The sequence below is a fragment of the Leucoraja erinacea genome, chromosome 33 (assembly GCF_028641065.1).
Source record: "Leucoraja erinacea ecotype New England chromosome 33, Leri_hhj_1, whole genome shotgun sequence".
Lineage (NCBI taxonomy): Eukaryota > Metazoa > Chordata > Chondrichthyes > Rajiformes > Rajidae > Leucoraja > Leucoraja erinaceus.
The window spans coordinates 11041660-11060759 of record NC_073409.1 but is presented as its reverse complement, the minus strand read 5'-3'; the positions used below and the strand labels follow the sequence as shown (position 1 = coordinate 11060759).

Sequence of the window (19100 nt, the reverse complement as noted above, 5' to 3'; positions counted from 1 at the left end):
AATCAACGATGGAGGTATGAACAACCGGCACTGATTTCTGTGGTACCCCACTGCTCACATCATTCCAATTCAAAAATCCCTATGCTGTTTTCTATCCATTAACTAACCCACCATCCACAACAATATTACCCCCAATGCCATATTATTCATTGCTGTTTAATAATCTTGTGCAAAGACTTTCTGAAAGTCAAAATACATTACAACTGATGCATCGTAATCAATTATGCAAGTTACAATTTCAAATAAAATTCAACAAATGTTTCAAACATGGTTTCCCTTTCATCATTCCCCATTTCCTCTGTTCAATCCGATTGCTCCTTTCTTAACAGATTTCCAGCATTTTCCATGTTACTGATGTCAGGCTTGGTTAGTAGTTATGTTTATTCTCGCTCTCCTTCCTTAAATGTCTGGTTTTCTTAGCTACCAAGGACTTGTTCCGAAATCTACACAGCCTGTCCATCCACTAAACCCATAGCCACCTCCTGCATAAGTGGGGAGGGGGGGGGGGGGGCAGGGATTTACCAACATCAACAAACATTCCAGTACTCCCATATTACTTTTTTTATAACCTTCTGAACCATCTGAATTTTGTAGTCGGCAGGGCAGTACTCTGCATATCACCAACTTGGACAATTTAACATTTTTATCAAGCCAATTAACCTACAAACCTGTACAACGTCTTTGGAGTGTGGGAGGAAACCGAAGATCTCAGAGAAAACCCACGCAGATCACGGGGAGAACGTACAAACTCCATACAGATCGGGATCGAACCCGGGTCTCTGGCGCTGCATTTTGCTGAAAGGCAGCAACTCTACCGCTGTGCCACCGTGACTGCCCGGTGATCTTATAACTAATACATACTCAATGAAGTTCCTTATTCACCTCATATCTGTAGTTTAAAAAATATATATTTCCTGGCAATTGCATTCCTAACTACTATCCAGTCAATTACTTTCAAACTAAATATCCTCTCTCCAATACCTTGGTTTGGTCTGATGGAATACCTGAAACATTAACTCTGAAGAAGGGTCCCAACCAGAAACATGACCTATCCATTTTCACCAGCAATGTTGCATGACCCAGAGTTACTCTAACACTTTGTATCTATCTTTGGTATAAACCAGCATCTTAAGTTCCTTTTTATTACATTGAAACATTAACTCTGTTTGTCTCTCCGTAGACGCCACCTGACTTACTGAGCACTTTCATCCTCCGTATCTTTTAAAAAAAAAGTCAAGAGTTGACCATAGATGTACAGCTGAACTCCTTGGTACTTTTTGTTTTGTAAATTACATTGCCTTCAACTCCAGTGGTGCCGAGACTCCATGATGCACACCTTGCATGAAACGTTTCACCGATCTGATTCTTATTTCATTGTTCTCTTTCTGGCATTCCAATTGACGTGGTCTGTAATGGGACTGGTAGACAATTGATCATCCTATTAAGCAACCTAAATCAATCAAAACAACACCCATTCCTTCTCTCCAGAGATGCTGCCTGTCCTGCTGAGTTACTCCAGCATTTTGTGTCTATCTTTGGTTTTAACCAGCAGTTCCTTCATACACACTATGAATCAACCCGTTCCGCATATTCTAAATAATCAGGATCACAGACTAAAGAAACGAGATTACAAAAAAACCCAGAAAACAATGGGTATGTGATGGTCAGCATGGACATGGGAGGCCAAAGAGCCTGTTTCTCTGATACGATCGAACTTTATTTATCCCAGGAGGGAAATTGATGTATGACTGTAACTCGAAGCATGTCCATACTCTCCAGCCCCCCAATAACTGGTAAGAGACAAGAGTTAATAGTTCAGATCTTTCCACTGATACTGCCTGACCTCCCAAGTGTTTCCAGCATTTTATCTTTATTTTGGATTTTTATCATCTGCAATTATTTGACTTTCAGTGAGGTTACAAATTGCATTTCATTCACCCTGCAGAAAAGTAAATACAACTATTTTGGAGTTTGTCTTTTCTTCCTCCAGCTGACTCATCATACCCACCTTGAGATGAGCTGGTGTTTGTCCAGAACCATCTCCCACCCCTTCATTGTCTGAACCAGGCTGGGCACTCAGAACTCTAGCTGTCTCTTGCATCTACAAAGGATCTTCCTTAGACTCGAAAGCTTGTGGAATTAATTACTATCGCCTGGGATTTGAGTTAGAACTTGCCCAGTAAATTGATTTATCCTGCAGTGATGAACCACGAGTGACAAAAACACATGACACATTTCAAGTAATTACTGGCATAGTATAACCGGTCCAATATTGTAGTCAATAACCAAATATTGTGCCCAACAACCTGGACTTCAATATGAAATAAAAAAGTGCCCAAATCACCCTGCCAGATCGCAAGCCAGAGAGAACTTAACTATGATAGACACAAAAAGCTGGAGTAACTCAGCGGGACAGGCAGCATATCTGGAGAGAAGGAATGGGTGATGTTTTGGGTCGAGACCCTTCTTCAGACCCAACTATGCTTTGGCTTAAAAAACATTTAGATTTGGGTCAGATCATACCCTGATGCCTTGGATGACTACCATATCCAGGTTAGGATGATTTTGTTAGTATTGGAACATATCAATTGCACGTTTGATATGGCTGGTCCCTCCTGCAACTGTCAGTTAATTTTATACTATGTCTCTGGTATGCAGTTCAAGTCAAGCATTTCTAACATTTTACCAAAAGAAAAATATATTAAAAAAAGAGATTCCCCAGATTTAGAAAGAGATGTCTAGCAGATCGCTTGATCGCTGTTGAAAAATCATTGTTTCTAGGGTAGACCTGGGGAACTTCCAGCATGCTTAGTCATATTGTGGTAGAGAATTTTAGATTTCTATTAGTCTTTGTGTAAGGTCTTCCTGACATCACCCACGTCTAACTCCATCTACAAAGATTTAACTCCAATTTTAAAATTGTGCCTACTTGACGCAAAATATTCTTTAGAGATTATACCATGTTCACTTATTTTATATTAAACAATGTTTAAAATTCCACCAGCATTTTTTTCCTTTGCAAGAGTGTTTTTGTATAAATAATTCTCTACAGAATCAATTTGTCAGAAAGTTGTAACAATTAGGTGAAAGAATGGAGCAGACAAAGCATAAAAACAAAAATCTAGTCTTCAACAATAAACATATTATAAAAGCAAGGATCCTCTATGATGACCCTTTAATTTCTCAGCTCTAATTTAATTTATACAAATAATATTTTAAGCAGCCTAGATTGATTTTCACTGGTGGCTTCTTAATCCCCTTACCAGTCGCAGGAACACTGTAAATTAGCCGCCCGTCAAATCCCTGATCAATAAGTTAAGGCACTTTAGTGGTAGGTTGCGATAAGTAAAGTAGTGGTGGAAGGGAGATTAACACTTAGGATTGATGAGGGATGCTCTTTCCCCGCTCTGCTGAAGCTTGCGATAGGTGGACCATGGTCAGTAGGCACCTCAGGCACTTCAGCACCTGGTAAGTGATTAGCTCTCAACGGGAAGTAGCAAGAAGTAACTGGGATCAAAAGAATTAGGTCAGTAGAAAATGCAATCTGAGCATAATTCTGTGAGGAACAGATACCCTATAAGACAACAAAGTGCAACTGTGGCAGAAAGTGCATCCATTTTGAAGTTCTTCATACACAATGTTGTGGTGCTGAATTTCCTGCTTACTTGTAATGGGAACATAGGCAGTCCAGTCAACTGGTATAGCTTTCTGGTTTAATCGTGGGATATCCCACTCAGCATTCTCTGCCAAACTTCATGGGAACTTGCTAGCCCCACAGTAAATTGAAAATCTTAGGAGGAGCTCACATTAAGTTACCTCTGGCTATAATTTCACTGCTGTTTCCCTGTGATGAGCAGCATCTCTAAGGGAGGAAATCAACAAATAGCAATGAAACAGAAAACAGTAATCCCAGCGTATAACAGATGGACTCTGTGAGATTGAATTCCTGTGCTCCAAGCCATGCTACGTGAAGAAGATGATTTCGGGGATCTGCCCATCTTCCACTGACGTTCCATTATTGTTCCCCAGCACATTGAAAAAGACAAAGGAGGTGTTGATCCCAGTCACGGATGACTCATGTTGGACCTTCCGCAATCCCTTGGTGCCATAATGAGAATCAGGCCCCTAGAAGAGACAAAAGAGGGACAAATGTGTCAGGAGCTGCTCGAGGGGTAATAGTGACCCAGATCACAGCTTCAGTTAGATTGCAATGTACAACACAAATGGTGATCCATAAAAGGATTCATCTATAGTCCATTAATTTTCACCATCATCTGTCGATTCTTGTCATAAACTAATTTTTACATCATTTATTAAGGGATCTGCCTTGTAAACTTTGCGTTTAGGGCAGTACAGTGATGCAGAAGCATTTAGTGGGTCAGGAAGCATCCGTGGAGGCTAAAGGTGTACGTCAATGTTTTGGATTAAGACCCTGCATCAGGACAAACAGAGAGGAAAAATTGCCAGTTTGTAACAATGTGAGGCAGGATGGGATAGAAACTAGCTGGCGATTGATGGAACCAGATGGGAGGGGATGATAGGCAGATGAAAGCAAGTGGGAGAGAGAATGGGAAAGTTACACAATAGGAGAAGGAAACTAGGTGGACAGGTAAGTGTGTGCAGAGGAGAGCACCAAACAGGCGGGTTACCTGAAAATGGAAAATTTAATCTTCATATAATTGGGCTGTAAAGTAGCCAAGTAGAATCCCTAACACCAACGTGGCTATACCCATACCTCAAGGACTAGAGCACTTCAAAAGATAGCTCAATGTTACCTTCTCAAAGGCATTTAAGGACGTGCAATTAAATGTCAGAATTAGTTTAATGTATCCTTGCACTCAAGCACACTGCAGATTTACAGACAACGATCCGTTATCAGAGTGCCTAAAGGGCCTTGGCAAGACTTGCATTTATCAAATCTGGGAACACTTTCTGGAGAAGAGGGAAGTAAAGATGGAACAAGCTGGATCCAAGAAGTGACGGAAGGCAAGATTTCCTGTGAGGATGATGCGTGTGGGCAAGTTTGGAAGCAGTGTGCCTGTGAGGATCCTGAGGACAATGAATGGTACCTTGAGAGTGGCACAGGCAGTGTAAACGATATTTGGCAATATCTCAACAGGCTCCTTGAACATGACCCTAAACGTGCTTGCAGATCCATCACAGCAAAATCCAGTGTCATTTTGGGCTATTGTTGCATTATCATTTTCAATGATCTGAAACAAAGGACAAAAAATCACCATTAATTATCAATGATCGCAAGATCCTACTTCGCCACTCAGTGTACATTCTGAACAGCCAAACTCCCCATACCTGCCCCCACATTGTATCCTTGCTTCTGCCCAGCCAATGGCCATGCTCCTGCCCAACCATCGCCATGTACTGACCTCTGACCAACCAATCACCATGCACCAGCTCATGCCCAACCAATCACCATGCTCCTGCCCAGCCAATCACCATTCACCAGCTCTCACCATTCTCTTGCCCAGCCAATCTCCGGATACCAAATCTTACCTTGCTCCCAGTGTACAAATTGGTAGCATCAATAGCCACAAAAAAGGGACAGCACAAAGTCATTCATAATATTTTAAACATTTCAGTCATTATGATTGCAGGAGTAGGGGCTTGATACAAGTCTCATGTCCTCCCCACATCAAAGCCAATTACAATCTTACTGTACATAAGATATTTTGTGGTATCACCGATTGGCCACAGGAAATCTCACACACCTGTATGTTGACCAGGTAGTCAGTTGGCCCATGTATAGATCCATAGAGTCCGAAGCCCAAGACACACACTCTTCTCGTCACTGAAAATCTTCAGACATAAGGATGGGAAAAGCAGTTACTTCCCGGACACTTTCCAAATGCATTCCTGTAGATTTAAGCTTTAATATAGAACACAAAACTCAGCACAGGAGGAGGGCCTTTAGCCACAACATCTGTGCCGAACATGATACCAAGTTAAACCCATCTGCTCTGCCTGCACGTGATCCACATCCCTTCCATTCTCTCCATATCAAGTGTCTATCTAAAAGCTTCTTAAATACTATGATCATATCTATATTCTCCAACACCCCTGGCATTGTGCCCTAGACACCCGCCAGGCTCTGTGTTAAAAACCTGCCAGACATATCGCCTTTGAGCTTTACCCCTTTGAGCTATACCCTCTAACAGAAAATAGGTGCAGGAGGAGGCCTTTCTGCCCTTTGAGCCAGCACCACCATTCATTGTGATCATGGCTGATCGTCCCCTATCAATAGTCTTTGACATGTCCATCCTGGGAAAAAGTTTCTGATTGCCTACCCTATCTATGCCTCTTATATTACATATGTCTACTAGGTCTCTCCCTCTGCCGTTATATAACTTCTTGACTTGTACTGAATGCTCCGACCGATGAAGGCAAGCATACCACATGTCTTCACACCCTCTTCAAAGCCTCCACACACTTTCTGTAATGGGGAAACCAGAACTGCACACATCAGTTCAAATGCAGCCGAACCAAATTTTTATAAAGCTGCACCACGAATTCCTATCCCGACAGATGACGGCAAGCATACCATATCCCTTCTTTACCACTATCTATTTGCGTTGCCATTTTCATAGAGCTATGGACTTAGGCCTCAAGATTATCAATGCTGTTAAGGATCTTGCCATTAACTGCATACCTTCCCCTTATATTCAACCACCTGAAGTGCAACACATTACACTTTTCAAGTATGCTTTGGCATATGACAGCCAGAGTTGTGTAGCTGCACAGGTTTGCTAGTCAGCGTAGGTTGCCCACCTGATCCTATCACTTGTTCCACTGTAGCCCCAGCGACATTCCACCTGCTGAAAGCGGTTGATGCTGCACTCCTTGCCACGCAGGCAACAGCGCGGTCGGTCAATGTACTGCACCCGTGGTTTGGGGTTCAAGGTGAAGTGTAGAAATAGATTAACAACCTCTCGGTCAGACAGTATCCCAGCCTGAGCTGGTCCTGAACAGAGAGAACGCACACAGATTATTTTTAGTACTGCACCATTACTATCCGGGCAGCATGGCCGACATTCCAAGAATTTCAATGCGTAGGAGGCTCAAGTGTTTCCAAATAGCCTCACATTCCAGCTCTTTCCTTTTAAGTGTGTCCATTTACATATTTAACTAATTATTTTTAAAAGTTATTCAGTCACCTTAACCTTCCAACCTACTGCCCCATCGCAGTTTACCGGAATCCCTAAAAACAAAGCAACATTTCCTTCAAGGGTGCTTAGAAATCATGCAGACTGCCGATTTAAAATCTTTGTTTTTTTTTAAACCTTTATTTTAATCGATAAACGTAATAACCGCAGCATAGGGTCAATCAGCTTTTCTGGTCTGTGAAATAATCTAAGCAGGCTTCGTGGTAGTTACTTAAACCTGACACCCACTCCAAATAACCTATTCATCAACAAAAATCAACCGGACTTGTTTGGCCACAGTAACAGACTGTTGGATCTCGGCTCATGGTTTGTTTGACTCACAGTTACCCACCCACTCGGTGTGATGCTGCTATCTCCTTCCGCTCCAATGGCCATTGCATCACCTTTCTCTCCAAGATCAGTTAAACTCATGCTGACCTGCAGAGAACTCCTCGATGGTCATGAGTGGAAATCGAACAAGGCCGACGGCTCTCCCCAGCACCTTCTGCTTGTTCCTCGGAGTGACTGGCAGCTGTTGCCTCTGGCATTCTGCTTCTGTCCAGCGGACCACTCCAGCAAACAGCCGGATCTCACGGATGCTCAACGTGTCGCGCTCCAGCACTGCACACAGCGTGTCTGTGAGAAGAAGGAGAGAAAATGGTCTAAGCCTTCAAAATCTCCGTTACTGTTGCATATGCGATGTATTACTGGAAAAGCTGGCATTTCTGCTGCAGCATCTTGCCCAAAGAATTTTCATGAAAACCATACAGACAACAGTTTTTTTTTTTAAATGTCTAGTCATTGTTGTATTGTGCAAAACACCACCGTCAATGAGCATGAGCCAATCATCTGCATTGTTAATTGAGTAATACATATTATGCAGGGTACTGAGGGAAATTAGTAGCAAAAAAAGAGCAGCTGGGAGAACTCAGCAGGTCAGGCAATGACTGTCGACGAGATCCTTCATCCGGCTGTTGTTTGCCTTTTGTTGCTTCAGCTTCCAGTATCTGCTGTTTATTGTGCCTCCACCAAAAAAACCAACCTGCTTTTCTTCAAACTGAAGGGTCAATTCATCCTTCCATTCCAGAAGAGCAAAAGGGCCATGAAACATTCTCATTTGGAAGACAGCATCTGTGGCACTGCAGCACTCCCTGTGCATGTATCTCCCCTCCCACACTGCGATGCTCCCTCCATATTATCCCTTCCATAGCGTGGTGCTTCCTCAGCATCTGCCTTCCCACAGTGGGGCACACCCTCAGCATCCCCTCTCTGGCACCACCCCTTCTGGCAGCATACAGTGCTCCCTCGGCACTGTCATCTTGGACTCTGGAGCAACATGAGGGGAAGATAGTGAACAGCCAAGAGCTGATTCACATGTGCTGAGTATTACTGATAGCCATTTCTGTTCATTCATTTCATTTTTGCATTTTAAGGTGGTGAATTCTAGCACAGGTACTCTTACTGCTATGCGCTACATTTTTGCATAGTGAGACCTGCTGAAGTTATCATTCGGATTGCATCGCTGACACTGAACTAAAGGGAACCTTTGAGCTAACTTTTATGGGGAACATTAGTCACTAACCTAGATCTATATCGGTGAAGCCCTCTGCATTGATAGCATCTGCGACGTTTCTGTCGATGATGTCCAAGCAGAGGTTGGCAAGCTGCGGCTCATCAAACAATCGTGCCTGAAACATGGAGTCACAGGTAAAGTAATGAGAACAAAAGAGCTTTGGAAAGCAATCAAATTTTGTTGTAGAGCAATAAACTGTAAGCAGACACATAGGCTAGCAAAGGTGGAATAGGTACTGAAAGCCCATGCAAGGGGAAGGGATGGGAAAGGGAGTAGAAAATCATGGTCCCGGCAGCTGGGGTGGGAACAGGCAGGTTCCTGAGTGCTCGAGGGGGGGGGGGGGAGCCTAGGGGTGAAGAATGGGGTGTATTCTGGATGTTGGTTGGAGGAGGAAGATTGATGAGCAGGATCCAGAGGAACGGTGTGGGGAAGTTTCAAGGGTATTGCGTAGTGCAGGAGATGATGGGCAGAGTCCCAATGGCTGCATGGTGATGTGTAGTAGCTTCCAGGGTGTTGGGGGTGGTGGGGGAAATAGAGGGCAGTGGTGGTGGAGGGTGGGGGCTGATGGGTTGGGTCACATTTGCTAGGGTGAGATCTGAGGGAGAGTGCCGGGTAAGTGGGGGCAATGAAGTGCAGTATCCTGGTGTGCCTCTGTTACCACAAACATGATTTGGCATGAGTAGATCTTCAGTATGAATGGTCACAGGACCAAGTTATCTTATTATCATTGGATGTCAACATCACTGAGTAGCAAGCAGGATTCTTAGCTGCCTTCTTTGCCATTGGTATCAGATATTGAGGGCTGAAAGAAGATCCAGCCAATGCTAGTGCTAATTACCTGGGTGAGTAGCATGAAGGCATTGTCAGCCCTCAGGTGCTTGGTGAGAAATTCCACGCAGTGAGCTTCTAGGGCTGGCACTGCATACTTCTTGGCCGTGTACAAAGTGGTCATCACAGTCTCAGGGCCAATCTGCACCTCATCCGAGTACAGAAATCTGCAAAATGGAAATAACAAAGATTCACTATTACAGAATGCCAATATTTTCCTGGCCCATTGTCCAAATGCCAGCAATATATTCAGCTAAACTGAAATATAAATCTTATTTCTAACTCCACTGATGTGTACTACAACAGTGCAACATGTCTCAGGTCTGTACAGTGCCCAATATAACAATGTCTGATCCAGGTGTTTCCTGTTGTTCCTCAGTTTAGTTTAGACGTACAGCATGGAAATAGCCCATCGGTCCATCGAGTCCATGACAACCAATCGCACAAGTTCTACTTTCCTCGGATTTTTTACATCTTTATTCTGTTTCAGCAGTCTCTTAGAATCATGGCGATTTATGCCTTTGTGCAGCAGATTAGGGCCTCAGCTCAGTGTTTCATCTGCATAAGGACACCTCAGGCAGCACAGCACTCTCTCAGTACTGCACTGGGAGTGCAAAGTCATGTTCGTATGCTCAAGCCTGGCGTGGGACTCGACCCTAGATAACATCCCACTCCATAAGCACTCAGTCCAATACAAACAAGCTCAGTTGTCATCAATATTACAATAGCTCTCTCTTATCAAGTTATTTCAGATCTTTTTTGCCAAATCTGTCACTTGATCACCTACTTTGCACGAGTGCGCTGTACAATATCATTGCAAAATCAATAATTAAAACATGTACGATGCTAAAAATTTAATTGAACCAGTCAGTGGGTAATTTGATCCCATTCATGTCAATATGATTGATTCATTAAATATCCAGCTCACACCAATCTCAATCTTACAGTTAACCTCATGTTCATGCTTTAATACAACTGATCACTGAGAGGATCCCTGAATGCATGTAGTTGTGGCTATTTTAATTTAAAGAGATCATAAAAGGTGCTAGGTTTACATGCCTTCACCTTGCTCCATGTGTCTCCCTTTTCAAAAGCTGACATCAAACATCGGTTGCCAACTTTTGATACAATCCCGAAAAGTAGAATGGATTAGGGAGAGCCAGTGGATGTGGTATATCTGAAATTTCAAAAAGCCTTTGACAAGGTCCCACACAAGAGATTAGTGTGCAAAATTAGAGCACATGGTATTGGGGGTAGGGTATTGACATAGATAGAGAACTGATTGGCAGACAGGAAACAAAGAGTAGGAATTAACGTGTCTTTCAGAATGGCAGGCAAGGCTCAGTGCTGGGACCCCAGTTATTTACAATATATATTAACGGTTTTGACGAGGGAATTAAATATAACACATCCAAGTTTGCGGATGACACAAAGCTGGGTGGCAGAGTGAGCTGTGAGGAGGATGCCATGAGGCTGCAGGGTGACTTGGATAGGTTGGGTGGGTGGGAAGATGCATGGCAGATGCAGTATAATGTGGATAAATGTGAGGTTATCCACTTTGGTGGCAAGAACAGGAAGGCAGATTAATATCTGAATGGTGTCAGATTAGGAAATGGGGAGGTTCAACATCCTAGGTGTGCTTGTACTTCAGTCACTGAAATCAAGCATACAGGTACAGCAGAAGTGAAGAAAGCTAATGGCAGGTAGACTAAAATGCTGGAGAAACTCAGCGGGTGAGGCAGCATCTATGGAGCGAAGGAAATAGGAGACGTTTCAGGTCGAGTCACTTCTTAATGAAGTTCTGTCTGAAGAAGGGTCTCCACCCGAAATGTCGCCTATTTTCTTCGTTCCATAGATGCAGCCTCACCCGCTGAGTTTCTCCAGCATTTTTGTCTACCTTCGATTTTCCATCATCTGCTGTTCCTTCTAAAGCTAATGGTATATTGGCCTTCATTACAAATTTTAATTTAGGAGCTAGGGAGTTGCACAGGGTACTGGTGAGACCACACCTGGAGTATTGTGGGCAGATTTGGCCTCCTAATTTGAGGACATTATTGCTATTGAGGGAATGCAGCGTAGGTTCACCAGGTTAATTCCCGGAATAGCGGGACTGACATATGAGGAAAGAATGGGTCGACTGGGCTTGTATTCGCTGGAATTTAGAAGGATGAGAGGGAATCTTATAGAAACATATAAAATTTTTAAGGGATTGAACAGGCTAGGTGCAGGAAAAATGTTCCCCATGTTGGGGGAGTCCAGAACCAGGGGTCACAGTTTAAGAATAAGGGGGAAGCCATTTAGTACTGAGATGAGGAAAATCTTTTTCACCCAGAGAGTTGTGAATCTGTGGAATTCTCTGCCACGGAAGGCAGTGGAGGCCAATTCACTGGATGTTTTCAAGAGAGTTAGATTTAGCTCTTAGGGCTAACGGAATCAAGGGATATGAGGAAAACGCAGGAACGGGGTACTGATTTTGGATGATCAGCCATGATTTTATTGAATGGCGGTGCTGGTTCAAATCAAATGGCCTACTCATGCACCTATTTTCTATGTTTCTACAATATCAAAAATAACCCCAACCCACTGTCATTGTCGTTGTCAGCCTAAGCTATTGCAACGTGAAGTTTGATTATTTTTCCTAGTACATGAGCACTCTTAAGCATTAAACCGTTTTATAACTCCTGATAACTAACCAAAGCGTTTTAAGATGGTTCAATGTCTCGATTTTTTGACTGGGTTATCGAGCTATGGATTTGACATCTCTAAACTAAAGAGTGGAAAAGTAATTTTCCATGTGTATGCTTTTGCCTACCGCAGTACTTTCTCGGGACGTAAACTCTTCCAAAACCAAAACACCTGTGATTATATGTAAACAGATAAAACATCGGTATCTAGCTATACAAGAGCAACAGGTATGATAAAACCTTAAACAGATCATTCTTATCCCCTCCGTTATTTAATTTATGGTGATTGAGAGCCCAGCTCCCACCCCCCGAGAACATGCAAACTCCACACAGGCAGCACCCGAGGTCATGATCGAACCCGGATCTCTACTGTTGTGAAGCAACAACTCACCCAGTTGTGCCATTGCAAGGCTCGAAATTAATGGTTGCCCGGGTGACAATGGTGACCTAAAGTCCCACCGGGCAACCTAAAAGCCGTGCCATTTTGCCCGGCTTGGCAAGCACCCGGGACATCTGCAGTTCAATTCTGAGTGGGGGCCCCCCTCTCTATCTCTCTCTCTGTCACTCTCCGTCTCTGCCTGCCATCCGCTCTCTGTTCTTCACCCGCTCATCTGCCGACGGCCTTGCACATGCGCACTGCCACGGCCTGCATATCCTCCTCCTGCACATGCGCACTGCCTCGGCAACTGGTAGGCGCTGGGCACTTTCTCCCTCCCTTTGCATTGTGGGAGATCTGGCTGCCATTGCTGTCCAGTCGCCGCCTCGCCGCGACCGCTAAAAACCAACGCAGAATCACTCCCTGGAGTTGGAGTAACTCTTGCTTCTTGGTTTCATGATCCTCCAAAAATATTACACATGAAATTTAAACTAGAGTGGACCCTCCACCACCAAACTGAAAAATAACAGCCTAATGCACTTTATCTGTTTATTTATTGTATATATATATATATATATATGGTCTATGGTATATAGACACACTGAACTTTTATCTCCTGTTCTGTACATATTCTGTTGTGCTGCAGCAAGCAAGAATTTCATTGTCCTATCTGGGGACACATGACAATAAAACTCAGCAGGTGAAGCAGCATCTATGGAGCGAAGGAAATAGGTGAAGTTTCGTGTCGAGACCCTTCTTCAAACTGATGTGAGGGTGGAGGGGAGTGGGAAGAAGAAAGGAAGAGGCAGAGACAGTGGGCTGAGGGAGAGCTGGGAAGGGGAGGAGAAAGCAGGGACTACCTAAAATTGGAGAAGTCAATGTTCATACCACTGGGGTGTAAACTGCCCAAGCGAAATATGAGGTGCTGCTCCTCCAATTTACGGTGGGCCTCACTCTGGCCATGGAGGAGGCCCGGGACAGAAAGGTCGGATTCGGAATGGGAGGAAGAGTTGAATGCCGAGCTGCCGGGAGATCAGGTTGGTTATTGCAAACCGAGCGGAGGTGTTGGGCAAAGCGATTGCCAAGCCTACGCTTGGTCTCACCGATGTAGAGCAGCTGACACCTACAGCAGCGGATGCAATAGATGAGGTTGGAGGAGGTGCAGGTGATCCTCTGCCGCACCTGGAAAGACTGCTTGGGTCCTTGAATGGAGTCAAAGGGGAAGGTAAAGCGACAAGTGTAGCATTTCCTGCGGTTGCAAGGAAAAGTGCCAGGAGAGGGGGTGGTTTGGGTGGGAAGGGACGAATTGACCAGGGAGTTACAGAGGGAGCAGTCTCTGCGGAAAGCCGATAGGGGAGTAGATGGGAAGATGTGGCCAGTGGTGGGGTCCCGTTGGCAGACAAAAAAGCTGGAGAAAATCAGCAGGTGAGGCAGCATCTATGGAGCGAAGGAATAGGCGACGTTTTGGGTCGAGAACCTTCTTTAGACTGATGTCGGGTGGGGGTGGGCTGGAAAAAGAAAGGAAGAGGCGGAAACAGTAGGATGTGGGATAGCTGGGAATCGGAGGGGAAGGAGGTAGAAAGCAAGGACTACCTGAAATTGGAGAAGCCAATGTTCATACCGCTGGGGTTGTAAACTACCCAAGCGAAATACGAGGTGCTGTTCCTCCAATTTGCGGTGGGCCTCACTCTGGCCATGGAGGAGGCCCGGGACAGAAATATCAGATTCGGAATGGGAGGGGGAGTTGAAGTTTTGAGCCACCGGGGGATCAGGTTGGTTATTGCGAACTGAGTGGAGGTGTTGTGCGAATCGAACGCCAAGCATGCGCTTGGTCTCACGGAGGTTCATCATACGCTGAATAATTCAACTACATTTTTGTTTGGAAGTGGAAAGAAATAATATAAATTGCATTCATTGAAACATGTAAAAAGAGTTGAGATACTGTATTATAATTTTGTTGCATTGTGGTATATATTATAGGTAGACAAAAATGCTGGAGAAACTCAGCGTGCGCAGCAGCATCCGTTTCTCCAGCATTTTTGTCTACCTTCGATTTTCCAGCATCCGCAGTTCCTTCTTAAACACGTGGTTTTTATCATGTCTTGATTGGTGAATATGTTTAGTTTGTGACTTTATTTGAAGCAGAAATAATATGTGAATGCTTCATTGAGCATAATTGTCCAAGCACATTATCTCACGCATCATGTAAGCCGTCTTAAATGACCACCCAAACTGAAATTTGGCAACCTAAACAACTGCCTAGGTTGCCCTGCTGGAAACAGAGAAAAAAAGTTAAGTGAGAGCCCAGCACCAAAGATCTTGGATCTTAATAAACAGCAGATGGGCTTCACATATCTTGCTTATTGATAAATAATCATTCATCTCAAATGACAATCCCGGCATCTTTTCAGGGTGGACATTGAAACCGAGTCTCAAGGCCCCGCTGGTGAAGCGACAATGAATGGCCGAAATCCACTGATCGGCCGAAAGGTCACTAACCCTCACCTGAGTAGCGCCAGGAAGGCGGCGGGCTCCACGTCGGGCAGTTCCACCTCGGCCGAGCGGGTGGCCATGCCACCGTTGAACATGGCGTCGAAGACGGCGCTGCCGACGGCGAGCACGAAACGGTGGGCGGGGAAGCGCTGGGCCCCGCGACCCTTCCCCACCGCGAAGTGGACGTCGCTCAGCAGTTCGTTGTTGAACAGGAAGGCGAAGCGTTCCCGCACCGAGCTCTGGGTCGCCTGCCAGTTACAGAGCGGCGGCGGAGGAGGCTGTCCGAGCCCAGGCCCCGGCGCCGGCGCCTGGCCCGCGCCTTCTCCCGGCTCCAGAGCGGCCCAGGCCCCGTTCCTGGCCGCGGCTCCGGCTCCGGCCCCGGCCCCCGCTTCCTCCTCCTCCATCTTCACCACCGCCTCCCAGCCCCGGATAACGCCAAGAATCACCGGCGATCTTCGCGAACTTCCGCGTTAAACCTGGCAGGTTAGCGCGGAACCTGCTCTCTCTCGGACTAACCGGGTTCCTCAGTCGCTCTCTCCCTTCATCTAACCTCGCCCCTACTCGCCAGAATAAATATACAGTGTGAAAAAAATGACTAGAAACAGCAAAACAATAAATAATGACTTCATTAAAACCTGGTTGAGGAACGATTGGATGACGCAGAAGAATAGTTGCAATGTTATAAATATACTTAGATATATATATTGAATTAGATCGATTAAATGAAAAAAAAGCTTCGTTTTGTGAAATTTGCTGGAATAGGTAAACGCAATGGGAATGGGGGGAGCAATGCAAGCAAAGATTTTTGAAATTCTTCAAGTTCCACAGTGAGACATAGTTGACAAGGTTCCTCGTGGTTGGTGATCAGAAGATTAAGATGCATAGGATTCAAGGTGACTTGGTAGACTGGATTCAAAACTAGTTTGGCCATTGAAGACAGTACTCATGGAGAGGTGTTTCTCTAAATGCAGGTTTTTGGCCAGTGGTATTCCACAGGGATATCTGGACCTCTGCTGTGTGTGATATATATAAATGTCTTGGACGCAATGCAAATGAGTTAATTATTGTTTGCATATGGCCCCAAAAATCGTGCAGTTATGGATAGAAGGTTGTTTAAGGATACAGCATGATAGTCAGTTGAAGATATGGCAGAGAAATGGCATTTGGTGTTAATGGGAGTTTGTTAATTTGGAGTTGTACTTTGGGAAATCAAATGTGAGGGGAACTTATAATGGATTGTTAGGGTTTGGGGTTGAGTTTGGAAAACACTGGGTGTATGAGAGGATCTAGTTGATCTAAAGGAGAAATAAGGGAACAGGGAATGTTGGTTATCTATAATTGGAGAATTCAATATTCATGCTGCATGTAGGACACTTAGGAGTGTTGATATGCAGAGGGATCTTCTGGTGAAAATCCATAGCTATATGAAAATGACATTGCAAGTAGATGAGGGTAGAAAACATGAATGTTTGCTTTTGTTGGATGGGGCATTAAGTATGTCTGGAAGTCATGGAGCTTTTTAAAAACTTTTATTAGGCCACACTTGAGGTGTTCTGTGCAGTTCTGGTCCTTTCATTGCAGGGAGGATATGGAGGGGGTGCAGAAGAGGTTCACCAGGATGTTGCATGGATTATAAGTCATTAGCTTTAAGGGAAGGTTGAACAAATTTGGATTGTTTTCTCTGGAGACAGGGGAGACCTGATAGAATTTCATACAATTATGAGAGATGTAGATAGTGAGAATCCTTTCAGTAGGGTGGAAATATTAAGTACTAGAGAGCAGATCTTTAGGCTAAGAAGGGAAAGTTTAAAGGAGATGATCTGAACAGATTTTTCAACAGATTTGACTGCCCAACACAATCTCAGCCTCCCCCACCTGGTCTGCTGACCGTTGATGCTTCCTCACCATCTCCCCTCCCTCTCTCCAATACTCCTGAGATGTCATCTGCACGGGGTCCCCCCTTCCCACCTACTACTACACCACCAGCCCTACCTATGACTCTTCATACTGCGCAGGTCAAGATGATGCTGGACAGACTGAAGCCAGGGAAAGCAGTGGGGCCCGATGACATCAGCCCAAGGCTACTGAAGACTTGCTCCTCAGAGTTGTGTGGTATCCTAACACACCTGTTCAACCTGAGCTTGCGTCTACAGAAGGTCCCAAGGCTGTGGAAAACATCTTGCCTGGTACCTGTCCCAAAGAAGACCTATCCCACTCACCACAATGACTACAGACCAGTAGCGCTCACTTCACATATTATGAAGACATTTGAGAGACTTGCTCCTCTCCTACCTCAGGACTAGTGTGTCAACTCAAATGGATCCTTTACAGTTTGCATATCAGCCCAACATCAGTGTCGATGATGCCCTTATTTACATGCTGCAGAGGGCGTACACACATCTGGACATCCCTGATGCATCTGTAAGAATTACATTCTTTGACTTCTCTAGCGCTTTTAACACAATTCAGCCTCGACTGCTAGGGGAGAAGATGGAGAAGATGAAGGTGGATCCATTAATGGTACTGTGGTGTTTGGATTACCTTTTCCTCAGACCACAGTATGTGCGCCTACAGAACAATGTCTCAAGCACCATCATGAGCAGCACAGGGGCTCCACAAGGAACTGTGCTGGCTCCATTCCTGTTTACCATCTACACAGCGGATTGTCAATATAACACCAACAGCTGCTTTTTGCAGAAATTTTCAGATGACACAGCTGTTGTAGGCCTCATCAAAGGGGGCAATGAGGAGGAGTATAGAGACACAATTAACAACTTTGTGGAGTGGAGTGCACACAATAATCTCCATCTCAACACCAAAAAAACGAAGGAGATAGTTGTGGATTTCAGGAGGGGGAGGAGGAGGACTCAACCAACACCAATCACCATCAGGGGCACTGAGTGGAGGTGGTCGCCAACCACAGGTACCTTGGTGCGCAGCTTGACAGTGAGCTGGACTGGAAGAGTCATATGGAGGCGGTGTACAGAAAGGGACAAAGTAGACTGTATTTTTTAAGGAGGCTAAAGTCATTTAATATCTGTCAACCCCTACTGTGCAGTGTCTACCATTCAGTGGTGGCCAGTGCTCTGTTTTTTGCTGTGGCCTGTTGGGGAGAAGGCGCCCGAATAGCGGAAAAACAGATGGATAAGCTGATCAGGAAGGCCGGCTCAGTGGTTGGGGCAGAGCAACTAACGGTCAAGCAGGTGGCAGAGGCCAGAACTCTGAAAAAACTAGGCTCAATAATGACCAACCCCACTCACCCACTCCACGCCCTGAAGGTGATCAAGTGCAGCATCTTCAGTCAGAGACTGATTGCACCAATGTGCAAAACGGAGAGACATAGGAAGTCTTGTATACCAGCTGCTATAAGGTTTTATAATGCACAAAAATTTTAACTTATTATGTATTGAAGATATCTGTTGAAATGTGTGGTGTTATGTCTGTCTTGAAGCTGTTGTGGCACTGTAATTTCCTGTAAAGGATTATTAAAGGTTATTCAATTCAAGTTATTCAATTCAGATGTGCGAGGCAAGTTTATTTTAAATATCGAGGGCCTGTAACGTGTTGCTAGGGGAGGTGGTGGGAACAGATGTGCATTTTCCCATTTTCCTATTGCATGTTTTACATAGAAGCTACTCCAGCACTTTGTGTCTTTTTTTTATACACCAGTATCTGCAGTTCCTTCCGTCTCACGTTTTCTGAAGCTATAACACTACATTCCACATTTTTCTTTCTCCTTTCGTTTGCACTACCTGTTGTACTCACGTATGGTTATGTCAGAACTGTCTGGAGAGAACAAGGTTTTTCCGTGTATCTCGGTACACGTGATAATAATAAACTAGTACCAATATTTATTCCACTGGGAGCATGCTGTGCACAAAGGGCTGCTCTCAAAATTGTAAGCTGCTTCCAAGAAGGGACGCAGAGGCAGCTGACGGTCCAGGAGCGTGTGTGCGTGCGCGCACCTGCTGGCGGGCGGTCCGCCGGCT

General features: G+C 44.7%; 1 protein-coding gene across 1 annotated transcript; it reads right to left on the bottom strand.

The window, feature by feature from the left end:
• Positions 1-3160: 3160 nt before the first annotated feature.
• LOC129712668 (BTB/POZ domain-containing protein 1-like) lies at positions 3161-15816 on the bottom strand. The gene is made up of 8 exons (XM_055661283.1): positions 15124-15816; positions 9569-9725; positions 8740-8845; positions 7596-7793; positions 6784-6976; positions 5727-5814; positions 5070-5213; positions 3161-4125 (listed from the first exon to the last, which is right to left on the bottom strand). Exons 1-8 carry the CDS (start codon positions 15513-15515, stop codon positions 3964-3966), a joined length of 1440 nt encoding a protein of 479 aa, XP_055517258.1. The 5' UTR covers positions 15516-15816; the 3' UTR covers positions 3161-3963.
• Between the last annotated feature and the right edge of the window lie 3284 nt (positions 15817-19100).